This window comes from Rhea pennata, chromosome 8, assembly GCF_028389875.1.
Source record: "Rhea pennata isolate bPtePen1 chromosome 8, bPtePen1.pri, whole genome shotgun sequence".
Classification (NCBI taxonomy): Eukaryota; Metazoa; Chordata; class Aves; order Rheiformes; family Rheidae; genus Rhea; species Rhea pennata.
Window position 1 is genome coordinate 1,914,746 of NC_084670.1, and position 19,074 is coordinate 1,933,819.

Consider the following 19,074-nt stretch of genomic DNA (forward strand, 5'->3'; position numbering starts at 1 on the left):
CATCCACATTGCCGAAAATGCTCGACACTTGCCTGAAATTCAGAGGCAAATGGAGCGAAACAATACTCTAATAATAATAATAGAAAGGAAAGCCTGGTGTGCCTTAATGAGATTAGTGGAAGTAGGGTTAGGAGAAGGGTGAAGCACTGCCTGCTAGCTGGCGGGACGGGAAGAAATCCGAGAAAACGCCGGAGCGCGTCTCGGGCGGCGGGGCGGACGTGCCCGCGCGGGAGCGAGCGCCCTCGCCGCCTTTCTCGTCGCTGCTCCCCTGGCTGCGCTGCCCCGGGGCTGCGCTGCCCCGGCTCGCTCGCTCGCTCCTCCGGCGGCGCAGAGCCGCTGCGGCGTTGCGCTGCAGCGCGCAGCCCCGTCCGCGGGGAGGCTGCGCTGCCGCCGCCGCGGAGCCTGCTCCTGCCCTTCACCGGCGCGGCGCGGCGCGGCGGCCGCTCGCCGCGCAGGTGGGCAGAAGCGGGCCAGGGGCCAGGCTCGCCGCCGCGGCTCGGGCTCGGGCTCGGGCTCGGGCTCGCCCGGCGGGGCCGGCCCCGCGATCTGCCGCTCCGCTGAATGGACCGGCGAGGGGGAGGAGGAGGAGGGTATCATGTGATTCGCTTCCCTGCTCCTTTAAAGCAGCCACATGCAGCCGAGCACCGGCCACAATCACAGCTCTCGGCAGAGGGGGAGCCAGATCTGGGCTTGCCTGGGCAATCAGTGCTGAGCCTGCCTCCTTCCCATCCCTGCGGCACTTTCCGAGCCTGAAGTTTGCAGCAGAAGCAAGAAGCGGGGGGAGAAATCTCTGCAAAAATGGCTGGGGCAATTATAGAAAACATGAGTACTAAAAAGCTGTGCATTGTTGGAGGGATCTTGCTGATTTTCCAAGTCATCGCCTTTCTGGTGGGAGGTCTGATTGGTAAGTGTTAAAGGTGCAAACTTTCTCCTTCCCTCTTTCGTCTTGTTTAGCTACTTGTTACAGTATCACTGACTTGCTTCTATGATCTAATTAGCCCTGCTATTGTAGTTAAGAAAACACAGCTCCATGGGCCTCTTTGTGCACATTTCACTCTAGTGCCTACAAGAAAAGAAGGGGTAGAAAAAAAGTTTTTTGGCCTGGTTTCAGTATGTACTTAAAGAAAGAGGAAGGGGGGGGATCTTCAGCATGGCGACTGATCGCACAAGGAAGCTTTGCATTGCAAAGTTGATTTTTTTTTTTTTTTATTCTTTCCTCACTCCTTTCTTACCTTCGCCCCCTCCCTGTTTCTCGGTCTCCGACTCGACTGCAGGAGGAAACCTCATCGCTTTCTCTAATAACAATTAAAAAAAAAAAAAAAAGGAAAACGAGTGGGAGCTCCTCCAGAAGAGGACAGGAGTGCAGTTATTGTCTCCAGTTTGCGGTGGTTTGCGTCTGGATGGCTGCGCGGGGTCTCCTCGAGCAGCCTCTGCGGCTCGCATCGCAGCCGGGCCGCGGGCGAGCGCGGCGGGGGCCGCGGCCGCGGGGCCGGCGCCGCCTCGCAGCCGGGCGACTCCGGCTTTTGTCCCTGTGCGCTCCGCTCTCCGCGGAAACCCTCTCGCGGTGCGCTGCAGGGAGGCTCCTTCGGTCCTGGTTGTGCCTTCACGTATCGCCGGCGGCGGCTGGAGGCCGCGGGGACGGGCGCCGGGCCCGGCCGTCGGGGCCGCGGGGATCCCGCGCCGCCGCCGCGCTTGCCGGGCAGCCCGGCGCTCCGCGCCCAGCCCTTCCGGGCAAAACTTTTAATCCCCCGTTGTTTCCATGCGTTGTCTCGCAGGGGGCCCTGCAAAACCTTCGTGCTAGTGCTGGCGGGCCGGGGAGCCGCTGGGAGCACGTTCTCGGGCGGTGTTTGCGACCCGGCTGGCTGTGCTGGCTGTGGTTCTGGTTCGGGCAAGGAAACGGGGATTGGAAGGAGAAAGATGGAGGAGATCCTGATGCTGGGGCAGTCCTGGAGAATTATTCCTGGTGGAAAGCAGCTGAGTTGCACTACACTACACCCCCACCCCGCTACTTCGGTGATTTCCACCGCTGAGCTCCTGGGCCGCTCTCGCCCAGAAGAGCTGCCTGCGCTCTGGAGGAATTCTGTGGCTGGATTGATTTTGCTCGTTCTGCTGGAGGCGACTTTGGCCCGCAGATCGGCTTGCCCAAGTACTTGCTTTCCTTTTGTAAGGATTCTTATTCTGTGTTATGACTGATACCTGGCGACTATTTTCAGTAAGGGCTGTAACTGCATGTTGGTGATGGCCTTTCAGGGAAAGGCAAATGCTATGGGTAAAATTTGTTAGTTTTTATTTTGGAAATAAAGTTAAGTTATTCTCCAGATAATCTTTGTTGTAGACACACTGAATAAACTTTGACACCCATGCTCCAGGAAGCAGGCTCTTTCTGATGCCCGGTAGTGTTTTGCATTTGTGATATTCTCTTTGTCATTTTTAAATACCATGTAGATACTGCTAAACATAATTTTTAAAAATGTAAGCTTTCCTCATTCTGTAGCTTCTGTTTGTCACTTTTGGTCAATCACATGGGAGATCTGAGACAAATACTAGATTAAAACCCCATTTTTTTCAGCCTTGTGGGCCTCAACCACACAAAATGGGCCTGACCAACGTTGAAGACTCTGAGGGTTGGCTACTTGTGTGTGTGTGTGCGCGCGCACATGCATCTTTCAGAGCTAGTTTGAGCGCTAGTACCTAATGAATCAGCGTCAGTAGAAGTTCCTCGGCCTGTGTTGTCCTAGAGTCAATGTCTGTAAGGGTGTATCTTAAGTGTGTTTCCTGTAGCCTTGCATTTGTGAGCTTATTACAAGCAACTTAAGTTTTTTAGAAGGAAGGTGTTAATCAGAAAGCAGCATTTCTGTGCTCATCTTGGGCCAGGTGTGATAAACAGGCATTTATATTTAGGCTTATGGGGTTTTAGAGATGAAAGAATGAGGCTCCAGTCTTCCATCTTGCATTCAGCATGTTGACGATGTGTGGCCTGGAGGATCCAGAGGATGGGTACTGCCATGCTGAGGGGCACCAGCCACTGGTGGCAACACTGAAAAGCTGTATGTGTGGTTCTGGTAGGCAAGGCCCAGTCTGGCTGACTCTCCTCACCATGAGGACAGTAATTCAGCACTGAGTCTAAGCACATCACACAAACTGAGAGTAGCTTAATTTTGGTGGTTAGATAAGTGCATCTGCTATCTTAGGGCAAGTCCTAGGGGGTTATTGTGGTGAAACTGCTTGTTGGGAAATCCCACTCCTAGTCTTGTAGCAGGCAAAACTGCAGTGATCAATTACCCAAACCAATTTCTCTCTTCCTCACTGTGTACTGCTTCAGATGTATGCAAAGAGTTAATGGGCTGCCCTGGCACAGTGTTGTCTGGGCAGAAACTGGTCCTAGCCGGCAATGGGTCCTAGCTAGCTGGCAGCCTGAGCCTGCGTGGTGCCTGCTAACAGTTGCAGGTTCTTGTGTGGAAACTGGTTGTGATGTGGCTCCCAACTTTTGGTGGAGGCAATGCGTGAGCAGTATCTCCAAGACTGATCTGATACTCCCTGCTTGTTGGAGTCTTCCCTTGTGCCCATCTCTGCCAGCCTGAACTGAGCCCTGGGCTCGCAGCCCATCCCTGGGCCTGCAGTGAGTTCATAACGTGTGGTGTTTTGAGAGGAATCTGATGAAAAATGAATCCCTGGCAGGCATCCTTCTACCAAGCACCTGAAGGAAGGGGCTGGGGCGGGGGAACAGTACAGAAGTAGTCAGACTGTTCAGAGCTCTGACAGTAATGACAGGAGAATGCTGTTCTCCAGAGTATTGTACTACAAGGTGGGATGAGAGCTGAGATGTCACTGAAATAGTGTTCCTGGTCTGGTTTGATCCAGTGCACCACACAAACACTGGGAATCTAGTTATTTTAGTTTATTCAGGTCTAGACAAACTAAAATATGTACACAACTGGAACCCAGCTACAAAGCTAAAACACCCTTTCCTTTAGCAGTGTGTTAGGTCATATTTCAAAACGATGACTAAGTGCTCTATTTTAACAGATTACTTTCTCAAGTCCAAAATACACAAATGCAATGCATTGGTATCTGATACAACAGTTGCAGCAAAACTTCATTTTTCTGAAGTTGTGCCGATTCTCCCTGGTTTTAGACAGTCAACTGTATTAATATCTGAATTTTAATCAGGCTTACAGATTTCCAGTAGCCTGCTCTCATATTCGGAAGCAGGACTTTTATCGACACTCACTTGGATTTTGCGTAGAACTGTTTGTTGACCAAAAAATGAAATGTGTGCTTACTAGATTCATTCCTTATCAGGGTGAAGTTCCTGTGCAAGTCCTGGGAGTTTGCAAAGCTGAAAAGTGAGAAAACACCTCAAAAAGGTGTTTCTTTGTCATACTACTGCAAAGAAATGTTGGCCCATGACTGGGGTTGCTGCTTGAAACCACCGTGTAGAATTTCTGGTGTCTGCTCTGTTTTAAGTATCTTGTTTAAAGTCTGCACTTCTGGATAATGTGTTATATTCCCAGTTATGTTGTATGAGTACTAGATGAAATGTGATCCCTGAAATTAGCTGTAATGAAACCCTACATTCATTTTCCTGATATAAACAGTATCATAACTATATTATGAGAGAGCATGATTTTGCTTAACCAGAAATGCTTCCTGCTGGCATCCAAGGCAATATTAAAATGTTTGTAATAAAGCTAATTTACAATTGTGCCAGCAGTTCCAGGACCCTTGCATACCATGTATTATTTTGCCTTTTTAATGTAGTAGGTGGGTTTAGTTAGGTATCTCACGTTTTGGCTGCCCACAGGGATGCCTTCACATTTATACAGGTTTTAAGTTGTGCTAGCCAGCATGGGAGTGAGATTAGCTCATGAAGGGCTTGTATTCGGCATAAAGACAAACCTGCTTACAGCTGGACCAGCAGAGGCATCTGACCCGGCTTGTTACTGAAAGTTTGGGCCAGAGCATTTCAGCACAGGTCACCTCACAGCTGCTGTCTTGGTGCCAAAGGTGGGCTACGGCACCTTGTGTCCTCTCCTTCTTGCTCCCAGCCAGACACGTTGGAAGTTTTGTGTATATCTGACTTGATGACTATAGTAGGGGCTTTGTGTCTGTGTGGCTTTTTATAATAACAGCTTTTATTTACAAATATATTCTTCTGTAGACTGTGTGGAAAACTGTTGACAGTGTTGCCCCTTAAAAATAATTAAAAAAATCCAGGATGCAAGGGAAATTATACAGTATTTATACTTAAAAAGAAATTAACTCAGAGTTGTACCTTTCCCATTCAAATCCCATTCCATTCCATTTCATGGAGATGATGAGAACCTTATTTGTGTTAGTCTTAAATCCCAAAGTGACAGGCACCTTCTGTAAGGCTGTCTAGCTCTGCGGGTCCCGTGAGGCTCAGAGCTCACTAGCAGCCTATGGGTGCTGCTGGGACTCGAACGTTCTGTGCGCCTGTGTGGGCTTTGCATTGCTCCCTGGCCAGTACAGAAGCTGGGCTGATGTGTCAGCCTGGGATGTCTGACTCTGCTAGGCTTGCTGATTTATTATGAAGCTAGTTTGTGCTCCACCAAATGGCTTGCTCTGTTATAACGATCCAGGGTTAAGAAATTGTCCCACTTTCTCTTTGGCTTTATCTCTGCTTTGTGTGACTGAAGTAATATGATGTGCTTCTTACTGCTGTTTTTCTGGTACTGTGGGAGGCTGTTGTAAAGACCAAGCTTGTTGGGAAGATGAGCAAGCTGCAATGAAGGGCACAGGAGCAAAGCAGGCAACAGAGCTCTGGACAGCAGTATATCCATTGCAAAACTGTGTTTTTGTTTCCCTTAAATAAAGAATCACTGCAAAGTTGTCTGAGAAGAGTTTTACGTGAATTACTTAAGAGACTACAAGGACACCTCACAACAATTTGCAGTTTTTCTTTACAATTCCATCGAGATGACTTGAATTCAAGAGGATTTCTTTATAGTGAAGACAAAGTCAAAGAGCAGGCATAGAGCCAAGTCTGCATAGAGCATAAGTTGGAAGTCCAGTATCCAACCATACATTTTACTAATTTAACTGATTAGAAAAAGTGGAGGTTTATTATTTTAGCACATAAATCCCCTGAGAAGAGAGGGATGCATATGAGAGTGTGAAGGCTCACTGCTTCCTTGCATTGGCTTAAGGTTGGAAAAAACCCTGAATTGTTTTGACTGGAGGAAATAGAACTTCTGCTTGTGTGCCTTACCCAGAGAGATAATGAGTCATGTGTTTAAATGGCTGAGCAGCTATCAACAATTCCAGTTCATTATCTAAATGTCTGATTTGGCTGCTGAGCAGTGAATTTCCAGGATTTAATTTTCCTTCTTCGGATTTCATTACCTTCTTAGGACTGAATTGATCTCCTGAGGAGAAATGCTCTGGATTATAAGGTAGTGGATGCAGACTCCTAAATAAGAATGTCTGAATTCTAGGACAAAGACCATTTTTATATGCCTGACTTTCTTTCATTGCTAGCCTCTCCAAAAGATGGGCAAGTTGTGCTGAATAGGTCCATGCTGTACTGTGGACATGAATGCCAATAGACTCCTCTGTATAGACAGATTCCTTTAGTACTGCAATCTTGGCAGAAGCACTGGGAGCTGATGAAAAAGCAGACATGAAAGGTCATGTCTATTTAGTTTAGGTCTACTCAATTCTTCTTTTTAAGGGTTGTAACTGTAGCTGAATGGGCAAATGTGCCAGAAATTGACAGTTCCCAGACAGAAACTTCCGTGCTCAGGCATTTGAGAAAGGGGCAGTAAAGACTAAATCCTACCAGGTAACATTTTTGCTCTTCTTGCAGTTGAATCACTTTCAAACTACAGTTAGCTTGGGAGATAAACATAAGGGGAATTTAGTGCTTCATAGTCTGCATAAAGTAAAAACTACTTGTGCGTTGCTTTTGCTTTTTGCTATACACCTAAATAGATGGATTTGTTTTTTAAACTTAATCTGAACACCACTGATCAAGTGGTGATGGTTGTGTTGCCTCTCTACTCTTTGCAAGGGATAAAGCTTTAAACAGGAAGTCTTCAGTAAAAAAGCGCTTCTGGTCTTTGAAGTCAAGTTATAACTCTTTCATGTTAGCGTTAGAATCCCTTTGAAGAGAGAAGGTGTAACACATCTGCTCCATGCAGATGCACTGCATTTCCTTAGTGCTAGCTCTGGCATGTGTGAAATACGGGGCTAATATATTTGCTCTAAGAGGATCTAATCCCTTGTATTCAAATGCAGATGAAATTCTTTACATATTTGAGTATTGGCAGTTTCAAAGTATCTAGTTATCTATAGTGTGCGACTTGCAGAATTTCAGACTGTCACTCAAAAGAAAAGCTTCTCTTTAAAAGCAGCATTGGATGATGTTGGTTCACTCTTGCTGTTTTAGACCTTTGTTTCCAGGGATTTTATATCTTGCCTGGATGGAGCAGGAAATGCATTTGATGTGAGTTGAAAATTGACAGAGAAAGCCTTGGAAGAAGATAAAAATGTCTTTGTGGCATTTAGTGAATCAGTTTTACCTTTTTTCTTTTAAGTAAAATATTTTGTGTGTGTGTATGCATTTATGGAACTGGTGCTGCTCTTGTTTGCTTCATTTATATTTGTCCCTGCTGCTGGGGGGGGGGCATATACATACGTATATGTATCTTGGAGGCCGTTTAGCTAGTTCTCCCTGATACGTATACTCGTACTCTACTGCCTCAAAAGTTTTTCTTGCTTTGAGTCTTGCCTGTGGCTGATGGGAATAATCCATTTTCTGTGAAAACAAGATCATTCCCCAGAAGCACCTGGATATGTGTTTGAAGTCAGCAGCATTACAAGGGTCTTTGACTTCTGTTTCCACAGCAGGGATCCCAACTGCACTTTCATTTTTAAAGGTTCTTGGCATAGCTACTACAGTGGCTCTTTGAAAATTTACTTATGAAAGAAAATCTTCAGTTTGTGTTACTTTAAAGTTGCTGTGCTGCATAGACAGCTTCTTCTGGAGGACTTCTTTCAAAGTTGCACAGTGTACCATTCAGGAGCAAATTTAAAAAAAAAAAGACACACAAAGCAAAACCCATACACATTTATCTCAATATTGCATGGCTATAGAAAACTTGGGGGGTGGAAGGGAGGGAAGCAGAAGCATAGCAATTAATAAAAACCAACAGTAGCACTAGTTCAGTGATCTCCGAGTCCTGGCTGCTCGTTCCCACCTCTGTGCATTGAGACAGTAGTCTTTAGTTTGGCAGAAGTGTGAGCTGCTGTTTATGCCACCTAGTACTGTTTTTCATTGAGCCATACAGTAAACTTGAGTCAGGAATCATGCCACTTTGCAAAGGAGGCGGAAAAGATAACTACTGCCGAAGCTGGCAGCGTGGCAGTGTTGCAGAAAAGGGTATGAGCCTGAGTCCGCGTCTGTTCTCTGCCGTGGAGGTAGAAGGCCTGGCTGGAGGATGCAACTCAGGTCAGCAATCTCCACAAGCTGCGGGGAGGAGGGTCTGCTTGTTCCTGACAATTTTTTTTTTTTTATGATCTGAGACCAGAAGGACTGAGAAACATATAGTAATAAGAAATCTACTGGAAAAGAGGTAAACAGGAGTGTTCAGCCGTAGCAATGTCTGTGAAGTCCCGTTATAAATATTGATGAAATGGTGGCCATTTTATGAAAAAAGTGCCGCCTTGACAAGGAAGAAAAATACTTTTCCAGTTACAAGTCTTATTTATGCAGTCTTTGAAAGCAATATAGTTACGATTTCAGTAAAAGCAGAATAAAAGGCAATAAAACATTGCAGGATATATTTTCTGTTTCTGGCAACAAAGCTAGATGGGTAAGGCACTGTACCAGAAGTTGGGACTATTCTGTGTGTGTGTGGTGTTTTTATTTAAAGGTGTTTATGGCTCTGCTGCTGACTTGCTGTGCAGTTGTGAGCCATATGGTAAACCTCTGCCTTCTCCTCTTTTCTTATCTATTGTATTTGATCGATGCCTAACCAGGGCTGGAGTCCTGGGCGGGCTGGAGTCCTGCTACATTTTTATACAGTCTTTGGCAAGTCAGGGCTGTGATCTTGATAAAAGCTCAAAGCCAACTGATGATACAGAAAAGGAATGCCTTTGGCAAGGAGAGTGGGCTTTTAGCAGAGTGTGGTTGCTATTTCACAGAGTGGTTGAGGTTGGAAGGGACCTCTGGAGATCTAGTTCAACCCCCTCTCAAAAAAATTATGTGAACAGCCGTTCTGTATATAAAGGCCGCTGTTTTCAGGAAAAAGACTTTCACGTGGCCTTGTGAAACAATAACTAACAATAAAAAATATTAATATAAAGATTGTATGACAGGTTGCTGTCAAGAACATTATATTAAACTGCAGCATCAAGGTCAGGAAAGATGAAGGAAGAAAAGATCCTAACTTTCATATTGCAGTAAATATATATATATATATATATATAGTATGTTATTCAGGTTCTTGCTATTCTAATCAGAAAACCTTGGTCTGTCTGATGATAAATTAGCTTGTTTATTCCTATCCTGCTGTTGGTTAGTGCAATGAAGCAGAAGTCCATTGTATGTGCTCATTGGGTAGTGATGGCCCTGCACAGAAGGGGGTAATTGAGTAGAAAAGCAGAATGCTCTTGGTGCATGGGAGAAGTTAACACCACATGAGGTCACTAGGATTCAAGCTTTAATCAATGTAGACACAATGCAATTGAGATTTTCTAAAGGGCTTGTTTATAGTGTGAGAGCAAGGGTCAGTAGTTAATTTGAAATACTGTAGGTCTTCTAGATGATAAGGTACAAAAATATGTATCATAGAGGTAAATATGCTTGTAGTAGAAGAGAGTGGATGCTATTATACTTGGGCTGAATGTCTCGTTTGCATAAATATGGAATAGGGGAGAAAAAAGGAATTACACGAGGGGTTATTATAACAGTTTAGTAAATTAAGTAGATATTAAATTTGAATTAATATATTGAGTAATAGTGACTTTTGTAGAGATTTATACATAATATTGTAAAATACACCAATAATTGAGCTCACTTATTCTGTGGTAAATCTAATGTCTTGTTTTCTGCTTTTCTTTTTGGAAAAAGGGGAAATGGTTGTTTTCTGCTTTTCTTTTTGGAAAAAGGGGAAATGGTTGTCTACGTTAAATGAAGAGAGATTTCTTCAAGGACAGTTTAGTTAAAAACAAATGAAAGATAATAAATGAGAAGTACTTATTGCTATATTAGGGATGCATTAAATGATTACCATCTTAACTAGCATCAAAGTTTGAGTCAGGAACTTCCAAATTTTAAAAATAAAGCTGTATGGCTGATCAGTGTTATCTGCTAGCACTTTGTGATTTGGATCCAGGTATGAAAAGAAGACAAACTGATGGTTTGTATTTATCCATTGTGTTTGAAGTATACTCTGATTACTAGATGGTAATTCTAGCCAGGTCAAAAAAAATTACTTCCCCCCCCCCCCCAAAAAAAAAAAAAAAAAAATCCTACAGTTCTAGGCTGTAAAAAGTAATCTGAGGACTATTGAACTTGAGAAAGATGTGATCGTGTTTCCAGCTTTTTTCTGATCTTAACTTCGCTTGCAGGATGGGTCATCAGCTACAATGTTTTGGAGGTTGTTTGAACAAGAGTTTTCTGTTTAATTCATTTTCTCTTTCTCTCTCTCTCATCCTGTGACATACTATCGCTAATGTACTTTACTGCAGAAATGATCCTAATGTTCATCCTTTATTTTGCTTTCTCCCTCTTAAAGACTTATTTGTTTTAGCTCCCCCCCCCTTAGAAATCTGAAGGTGAAATGTTGTTTCTCCCACACTTGAAGATTCGTTACAGGCTTATTGCTATCAAAAGGCCTCCTTTCTCTACTGTTACTTACTCTCGTTTTTGTGTTCTGCTCAATCAGCCTGAGTTCTCAAGCTTTTTCTGTAATGGCAGCCTGGAGGCAGCTGTAAATGCACCCAATAGAAGAAGGGAGGAAGTTGAGCAGAGAAGAGTAGAAACATCCATGTGAGTGAGTGAAGAACAGGATTTGGGACACAGCACATGGGAGAACTGGGAGCTACAGAAAGAAACAGCTGTAACTCTTCTGAGTTGAAAAGTGTTGGAGGTTATGCCGAGCCTTGCTGAGTGCTCCCTAGGAGACACTCTCAGTGCAGTTACCAGTTAGGCAGGTACTAGATGCACTTGGTTCTTGGCATAGGCAAGCTGCATGCTTGCGAGGGAGAGCATAATTTTTCAATGTTTGTTTCAGTCTGCTCTAAAATAACACAGAATGGTAAAACTTTGATTATAGGAACAGCATAATGTTGTCCGGAATGATCTGTGACCATTCGAGATAGGGCAAGGGTTCTGGGTGTTCAGAGGATAGAGCAAAGGAAGAAGAACTGGAATATATATTTGTTGTGATTTTTGGTACATACTCATTATCCAGCTGACAGTAATTTCTATCTCATCTAAGCTCTGCTACGACCACTATACAACGACTTAATGTTAGGCTGGTACGTAGAGTGCTAAAAAGGGGGAAGAAGGATCGACAAGATCAAGAACGTACCTGCATCCCAGGAGCAGTGCATCAGTTTCAAGATGTGATGGGATAACACCCTGAGCAACCTGGTCTGATCTCCTAGATGACCTGCTGTGAGCAGGAGATTGGATTAGAGCCCTCCTGAGGTTCCTTCCCACTTACTGTCTTTGAAATGATTACTTTTTAAGATACCATCTAAGGAGCCATAATTCTGTAATATAGAGCTTTAGTTTTGCTTTAAAAATTAAGCTGATGAAGATCAAGATTAGGATTTTGTGATTAGCTGATCAGACTCTCTTATTGTGTGGAGTAGTGGTGGGGTTTATTTTCCTTTTTAAGCAACCGTAACTAGAGGGTTAAGTCTGAAGTAAAGCCTTTGCCAAAATGAAAAAACAGTCCTTTTGTTTCGTTTATATGGCCATGGTGTTCTATTCATCATGAACGGAATTCAAGATTCCCGTTCTGAGGATTTCTGAGAGCCACTGCAAGAATGATGGTAACTAAGATCTAATCGGGTGCTCAAGAAGTTAAGACAGCTGTTCAGGAAAGGCCTGGAACTGCCACGTTTCATGTCTCTTGAGAGTATCTCCTCCTTTACCAAATTGCTAGGTACTTTGAATAGGGTGCACTCAATTTCTTAAGGAAACACAGTTGTATTTTATTAAAGAAAACATGTAGAGAGGGAAACAGTGCCAGCTAGCTCTGAAATTTTGTAGCCATCTGATTGTGTTTGCTCTTTGCTGATGTGGAATGAAAGAATTCCAATTCCAGCTGAGATATATGAGAATAATTCTGTGTACACTGGCAATGAGGATGGCTGCCTGAGCGCTGAGAAACCAAATTATGAAATCTTCAGTGAAAATAATATCTTGGTATCTCTGGACGTTCCTGTCCGTAGATACAAGGTATTCAGAGATGCCTCCTTCAGCTTCTCTTATTTGGAGTAACTCTGTAACACTGTCTCTTAGTCTCAGGTGGAACACAGTCACCAATTCAACATGAAACTGAGCAGTGTTAACACATTCAAAGCCTAAAAAAATTCAAACTTTTATGTTCCCTGCTCTCCCTGCTGCAGTCCAGCACTAAATGCCTATGTTCATTTTAACTGCTGCTATCTTCTGTGGATACAGCTTTATTAAAGCTATAGCTTGGATATTTGCTTGAGCCAATGGCTAAAAGAGTATTTTGAATGTGAAAAGTGAAACAAGTCTCACTGGAAATTTATATACAAGAACTACTTCAATCTGTAGCTGAATGTGAGGCATCAGCTTAAACAAAACTTGGCTTTTAAAGTTCATCAAAAATCCCACTCAGGAAATGGTGGGCATATTGATGAAGATACCTGGATCTACTTGGGGCTAAAGGACTAAAAGTATCAAAAGGAATTGTGGTTCTTTGGCAGGAAATAGAATAGTTTGCCTAACCCTGTGTATTTTGTGATATCCTTGGGGCTTTTGCAGTGAGCAAGGCATCTTTGAAGCATTTTCCTGGAGAGATGGAACAAACTGTCTTCCTAGTTCCTCTGACACATATGGCCAGACTGCTTTAGCCAGTCACTGCATACCTTTAAGACAAATATGTTTATAATATATATGCAAACAAGCTTTGAAGATGGTAAATGATATTCACTTCCCAAACTAGTATGAAAAGCAGTGGACTGCAAAAGACAGGCTGCTGAGACAACCTTGGTTTTATCTTAATGTGCGTGCTTGCCTGGTCTTTTTAAGAAAAATTTAATACTCATTTTTCCTGTTAGTGCTAAGGAGAGCCTTGGAGGTGATATCCCCTTCCTCCCCCCAGCCTGTTGTCTTCTCTGCTAGTGCAGGCATATCAGTCCTTGGAGATCATGCCAGTCACACTGGAAGTGTTTTCTGTGAATATCTCTAACCTTGTATGTGGAAGGTTTTTGCCCTGTGAAGGGCAGGCACTATTCACCAACAGTATTAGCAGCTCTGAAACGCTCGCATCTACAGCTTTCTGGCTGTAGTTTCCACATGCAGCGCTACTTGGAGCAAGTGGTCTCAGCACAACGTCCATTTGCATTTGTTGGAGCCAAACAATCTTCATAAAAGGGCTCCCAACACAGCTAAGTCTAGTGATGCTAAACAAGGTATGGAGAAGTATTTCCTGTTTAAGTTGCCTAGTGGAAATCTAGGTTTTTGAAAAGTTCTGTGAAATGTCTTCTGATAAAAGCTCTACTTGGTTGCTTCTGCTTACCGATGTAAACAGTTACTGCTGCATTATTTCTCATCACAGCAAGCAGACTCAGAACGCGGTCTAAGACTTCTCCACTGTGTTATGCAAAAAATGCTGTTTAATTATTTACAGGCTGACATAAATGGTTCAGTTTTACATATTACATGATATCCCAACCCCCAGACTGAAGGGTTGAAAGCAGCCTGCTTGGCACCGTTTTTTAGCTGAAATCCCTTGATGCTAGCTTTGTTTTGCATAGCACTTTGTAATACTGTTAGTTGACTTGGCTGCAGTTTCACAAAGCATTTTTTTTCCACTTGGTTCAACACTCAGTCGAATTTAATGGGAATGGAGCCAAACAAGTAATGTAAGCCAAGTGCCGACGTTTGTTTAGTGTGCAGTTCCTGACAAGAAATATATATAGTAATTGTCTCTTACTCCTCAAGGCTGTAACTCTGGCAGAGGGAATGCTTGAGTTAGCATGCCAAGTATTTAAAATCATAATCTGTCAGTGATGAAAACATGTATTTATGGCTATAATGAGTTGCATCAAAGCAAGCAACGTTATTTTTTTTCTATAGAAGTAACAATGTTAATTCAGAAATGCCTACTTTTAAATCACACACAGATCTTTCACAGTTAAAAAGCTCTGAGAGCTTGCCTGGAAGGTCTAGCTTATTTCTCAGCAATATTCACTTTACAGCTGCAGTTTCAGTCTTGGTTACGAGATGCTGCATCATGCCATCGTACAGGAATGTCGTACTGTGTGACTTTGTTTTAATGCGCTTATTTTCCATCAAAGCATTCTGTGATCATGGATTTGCTGTCAGATTTCTGGTTTGTTTTGGTTTTGAATGCTTAGTTTTGCTCAGTTTCCTTTTGGCTTATCGATAATTTGCAGTTTTCTGGAGCTGATGGACTCTCTCTGAGCTTTCTGTGCTTCCCCAGAGACTGCTGGACGCCGTGAGCAGTTGAAGTGCGGCAGTGCTACGTATCTGGTACGCTGAGGTTGTGGGTGGCTGTCAAGAGCAGGTATGATGCGTCTGGGAGGACTCTTACTCGAGCAGCTGCCTCTCCTGTTAGCCCTTCCTTCACGACTTCATAACTGCTGCTCTTCAGCTAGAAGAAAACCAGTGCTATCAACAAATAAAAAAACAAAACAAAGTTTATAAGCCACCACTTTTGAATAGCTTTCTTGTGGCTTGCACACCTGTCCGACACGCGCCTGCGGAGGTGGTGCGCTGGCGAAGAGCAGCGCCGCGCTCTGCGGAGCCCCGGCCGGGCTCCTGCGGAGGAACGTGGCTGCGCTGTTGTGATGCTGCAGCCACATTACCAGGGAGACGGGGCTGAATCACTCGGGTGTAGCGTGCGTGGATGTCCCCGGCCGAGACGACTACGTGTCGCGGGGGGCCACAAACCATGAGCTGGCCTCCAGCAGGACGCGGCCAGGGCCGGCCTGGGGGTGGGGGGGTGTTTTGTTTTCCTTATAGAAATCGTTGAATTTTCTACGTGGGGTATAATTGCTTGCTGCCGGTGTTTTGGGTGGGCTGTGATCTGTTCAGGAAGTCTCTGGCCATCTGTCAGAACGCTGGTGGTGACAACGTGAAAACAGGCTGCAGCGGGAGCCGGGGGCTGCCCGGGCTCTCCCTCCCTCCCTCCCCTGCGGATCTTGACGTTCAGTCTCCTGGTATTCTATAACCTACTTCTGGTTTAGTGGGTAGTCTGGAAATATTTAAATGCTTATCATTTGCATTAGAGCACTTTGAGTTATGAGATTAAATTAGATTATTTTGAATTCTGAGTAGTAACAATCACATTTACACACACACAAAAGATAGGACAGTTTTTTTAATAACTGAAACTTCAAATAAGACTAGCATTACGTATCTTCAAATTCCAGTGCAAACAAAAATAAAAGCTAAAGTTTTCAACAGCTTAAACAAAAGGCTTAACCTGCTCCTGCTGATTTCCAAAACCTGGGAGGCTGGAAGAAATTAATTACAGTGTGTCAAATGGTAGCTTACTGATGATATTTCAGAAAATGGGACAGTTCTGTTTTAATTGTAGCAAAAAGTGTTGGACATTAAAATTAGACTTTAAATCCATTAGACATTAAAATATGTTGAGCTGGCTGTTGTGGAAAAAATATTTCTGACAAAAAAAAAAAAAAAAAAAGAACAGCTCTATAAGGGGAGGAGAACTGTTACTGAACACCCAGTTGTTTGACTTGGCCTATGTAGAAGCCTCTAAAAAAACTGGTGGGTAGATCTAGGCTGGGACAACTCCAGCCCTGCTTGTCTTCATGGCTTACAAGGTTGGTGATGCATATATGTAGTATTAAAATATTTATTTCCCAGATTATATTAGAAACAAGGCAGAACTGTTTTCATAAGAACTCTTGGCATAACAGAGCTATGTTAGAAAAATATATTTGAACTTTTAAAAGCTTTTCCTTTCTCTTAGAAAGATTTGCAGGTTTTGTTTTATGCTGAATTTTTCTAACCTCCCCGTTTTAGCTTAAGAGTTTCTGTTTCCTCACTGATATAAAGCTAAATTAGTATAATCCTTCATAGTTTCAGTTCTCTGATTTAGGATGTTCTGTATTATCCTGATAAAAGAAAAACAAGGATCTTACAGCCATGAAACCTGTTAGGGAGCCTGATGACTGTGGTGAGGGGCAGGGGAGCTTTTTGAGAAGGAGTGGTGTAAATCTCGCTTGCTAATTTTTCAGAGGTAAGATGTCTATTCAGCTTCTCTGCTGGTGATAGCTTAAAAGATTGTGGCTAGGGAAAAGGGCATACAAGCCTTTGTTTTTGACATACTTATTAGTTCACAGCAAAAGAACAAATGCTTTAATGCAAAATTCTTCTTTTCAATTAACAAAAGTGGATGAGCAAGGAACTTCAGAGGTCAACTTTCCTGATGTTTTTCACACAGGAAAATTTTTGTGGGGCTGAGACTGTAGCTGGCACAAAACACATACAGTAAGGTGCTTGTGAGGGAGAGCTCTGAAAAACAGTCTGCAGACAAGAGAGGTCAGTGATGGGGTTGGGGTGGGTTAGATGCAAGGTGTTCCTGCTATGTCGCCCAACCAAGGATGCAGATTAGTCTGCAACAACTCTGCAGTGGTGTGACAGATTAGGACCCGCACAGCTGGAAGTGATAAGAGAAGTGGCAAAATGCGTGTTGTTGTTCAAGATAGTGCTGGCTGGCCGATGCTTTCTCTAGTAACAAAGGTAAAATTGCAGGAAAACTGCCTGTTGCAGTTGGTGCCAGTGGTGATAACCTCATCCAATAGACATTTCGTTGCATTTAGCTTGGTTTTCAGAAGATGCTTTCCTCACTTGACTAATCTGAGCTTTGTTGGGATCCAAATCTCTCTCCCTGCAACGAGATCAGGGCTCTACACAGTGGACACCTTAGGCATGTGGCAGCTGTGCCCTTCTGTGATACACCGCGGTGGGATTTGGCAGGCAGACATGAACTCGCTCAGCATGGGCTCTGTCAGCCAGATTTAAGCCAGCCCTGACATGGAAACTGTGTTAGTGCCACACGGAGCTGAGGCTAATGAGCCCTGTGGAGAGGCTTGTGTTGTCCTGTGGAAGGTGGTGTGGAGGTAATCGTAGCTGATTACGGTTGCATAGAGAGGGCCCAACCTTTTTACTTTGCGCCTGCCATACCAGATCACTTATGGGCATGAGAATGAGTTAAAAGAGGCAGCAGCAATACTTGATGTTAGTTCTGGGAGCTCTTTGCTTCCTTGATGTTTTCCAGATGGTATGATAGCTTTGGACTCTCAGCCTGCTTTAAAAAGAATTGTCTGATTCAGCAGTGAGGGAAAAACCTCCTTGCCCAAGTAGCTGGCCCAACCTATGCTTGGTTCAAATCACTGGAGTTAGCCTTTCCCAGCTCTGCAGAACTTCAAGGGTTAGGATTCATCCATCTCTCTGAGTTAGTGCTCTGGGTACATGCTTTACAGATGGACTTAATTGAGTGAGTAAACTGGAAGGGTATATACACAGGAAAAAAAATACCAATAATTTTCAGTGCAATTTTGGTATAACTGAGGTATCTGAGACTGAATCAGCTCATTCCCATGGTTTCAGCTCATCTTAATTTGATCCCACTGCAAAGTCAGTAATATATCTGTAGATGTAATGAACTTAATTATTTAACTGCAAGATGAAGGAGCTGTGAAGGAAAAATCATTTGACGTGTTTATTTTAGATTGCCTCCAAATAACCGAATGGAGAGCTGCATGTTTTGGTGGAGAAACTGTTGGATAAGATACTCAAAGATTTAAGAAAAAAATGTTCTCTTTCATTTTCAGCTCCCAGTCCCACTACAGCTGTTCCTTACACGTCAGTAAAGTGCATTGATGTAAGAAAAAACCACCACAAAACCAAGTGGCTAGTGCCCTGGGGAGCTAACCAGTGTGAGAAGATCAAAGACTTCGACGAAGCAGTGAGCAGGCAGATAGAGGCCAATGATATCGTGTTTGCTGTTCACATTCCTCTTCCTGGCAAGGAGATGAGCCCCTGGTTCCAGTTCATGCTTTTCATCATGCAGCTGGACATCGCATTCAAGATGGACAACGACCTAAGTAAGTGACTTTGTGTCATTCATTACATGCTGACTGTGATCTGTCTAATTTCCCTATGGCTGTATTTCTCCTAAAATCACTTTTATTTAGCACCATATGTTAACTGCTAGAGTACAGGAAAGGGATATTGCTGCTCCAGCTTGGATTTTTCTGATCTGTGTGGAGGTGGTGAAAAGCAGTGTCGTGAGATTATTTTTTTTTAAAGTCTCTGCCCAAGACCTGCTTTATGCAAACATTTGAATTGGTTACTAGTTTACCCAATGCTGAAAACTGTAAGTCATACTGTTTTGCTCAGTGTTTGCCAAATGCTTTTAGGTGTTGAGTTCCTAAACTGCAGGATGAAGTATTTGGAGATTTAATCCGCAAGTTCACCTGCGAGGAGCTTGTTTGAAAGAATGCTTATGCCTGAGACAACTTTTACACAAACATTTTCCATCAGGTAACAGTTGCAAAAGAGACTGTTTGTTTACTGAGGCTTTGTCATCTTCTGAATAATTTTAATTCTTCTGCAGTTTGAGTTCGTTCATTGATGAACTGAAATACTTGCACTAAGTTCTGTCACTCATTGAGATAATCTTTTGCTAGGATTTGATAAATGCAGATGGAAATTACCTTTTGGCCTTCAAACTACAGTGGCTGAAACTTAATGGCAAAACTGTGTAGGTACTGGAACCATGGAAGAAGGTGTCTTACTGGGATTCACCCTTAAGCAGTACCTGGAAGAAGATAAAATATGTGAGG

General features: G+C 43.5%; 1 protein-coding gene across 2 annotated transcripts in view; it reads left to right on the forward strand.

Annotated features, from left to right (window-relative positions):
- The first annotated feature begins 661 nt into the window (after window positions 1-661).
- WLS (Wnt ligand secretion mediator) overlaps window positions 662-19,074 on the forward strand; it is a 39,692-nt gene continuing 21,279 nt past the window's right edge. For both annotated transcript variants that reach the window (XM_062581717.1, XM_062581718.1), the window contains exons 1-2: window positions 662-904; window positions 18,061-18,333. In XM_062581717.1, coding sequence (XP_062437701.1) covers window positions 799-904; window positions 18,061-18,333 — 379 coding nt within the window. In that variant the 5' untranslated portion in view covers window positions 662-798. The remainder of the gene's footprint in view (window positions 905-18,060; window positions 18,334-19,074) is intronic.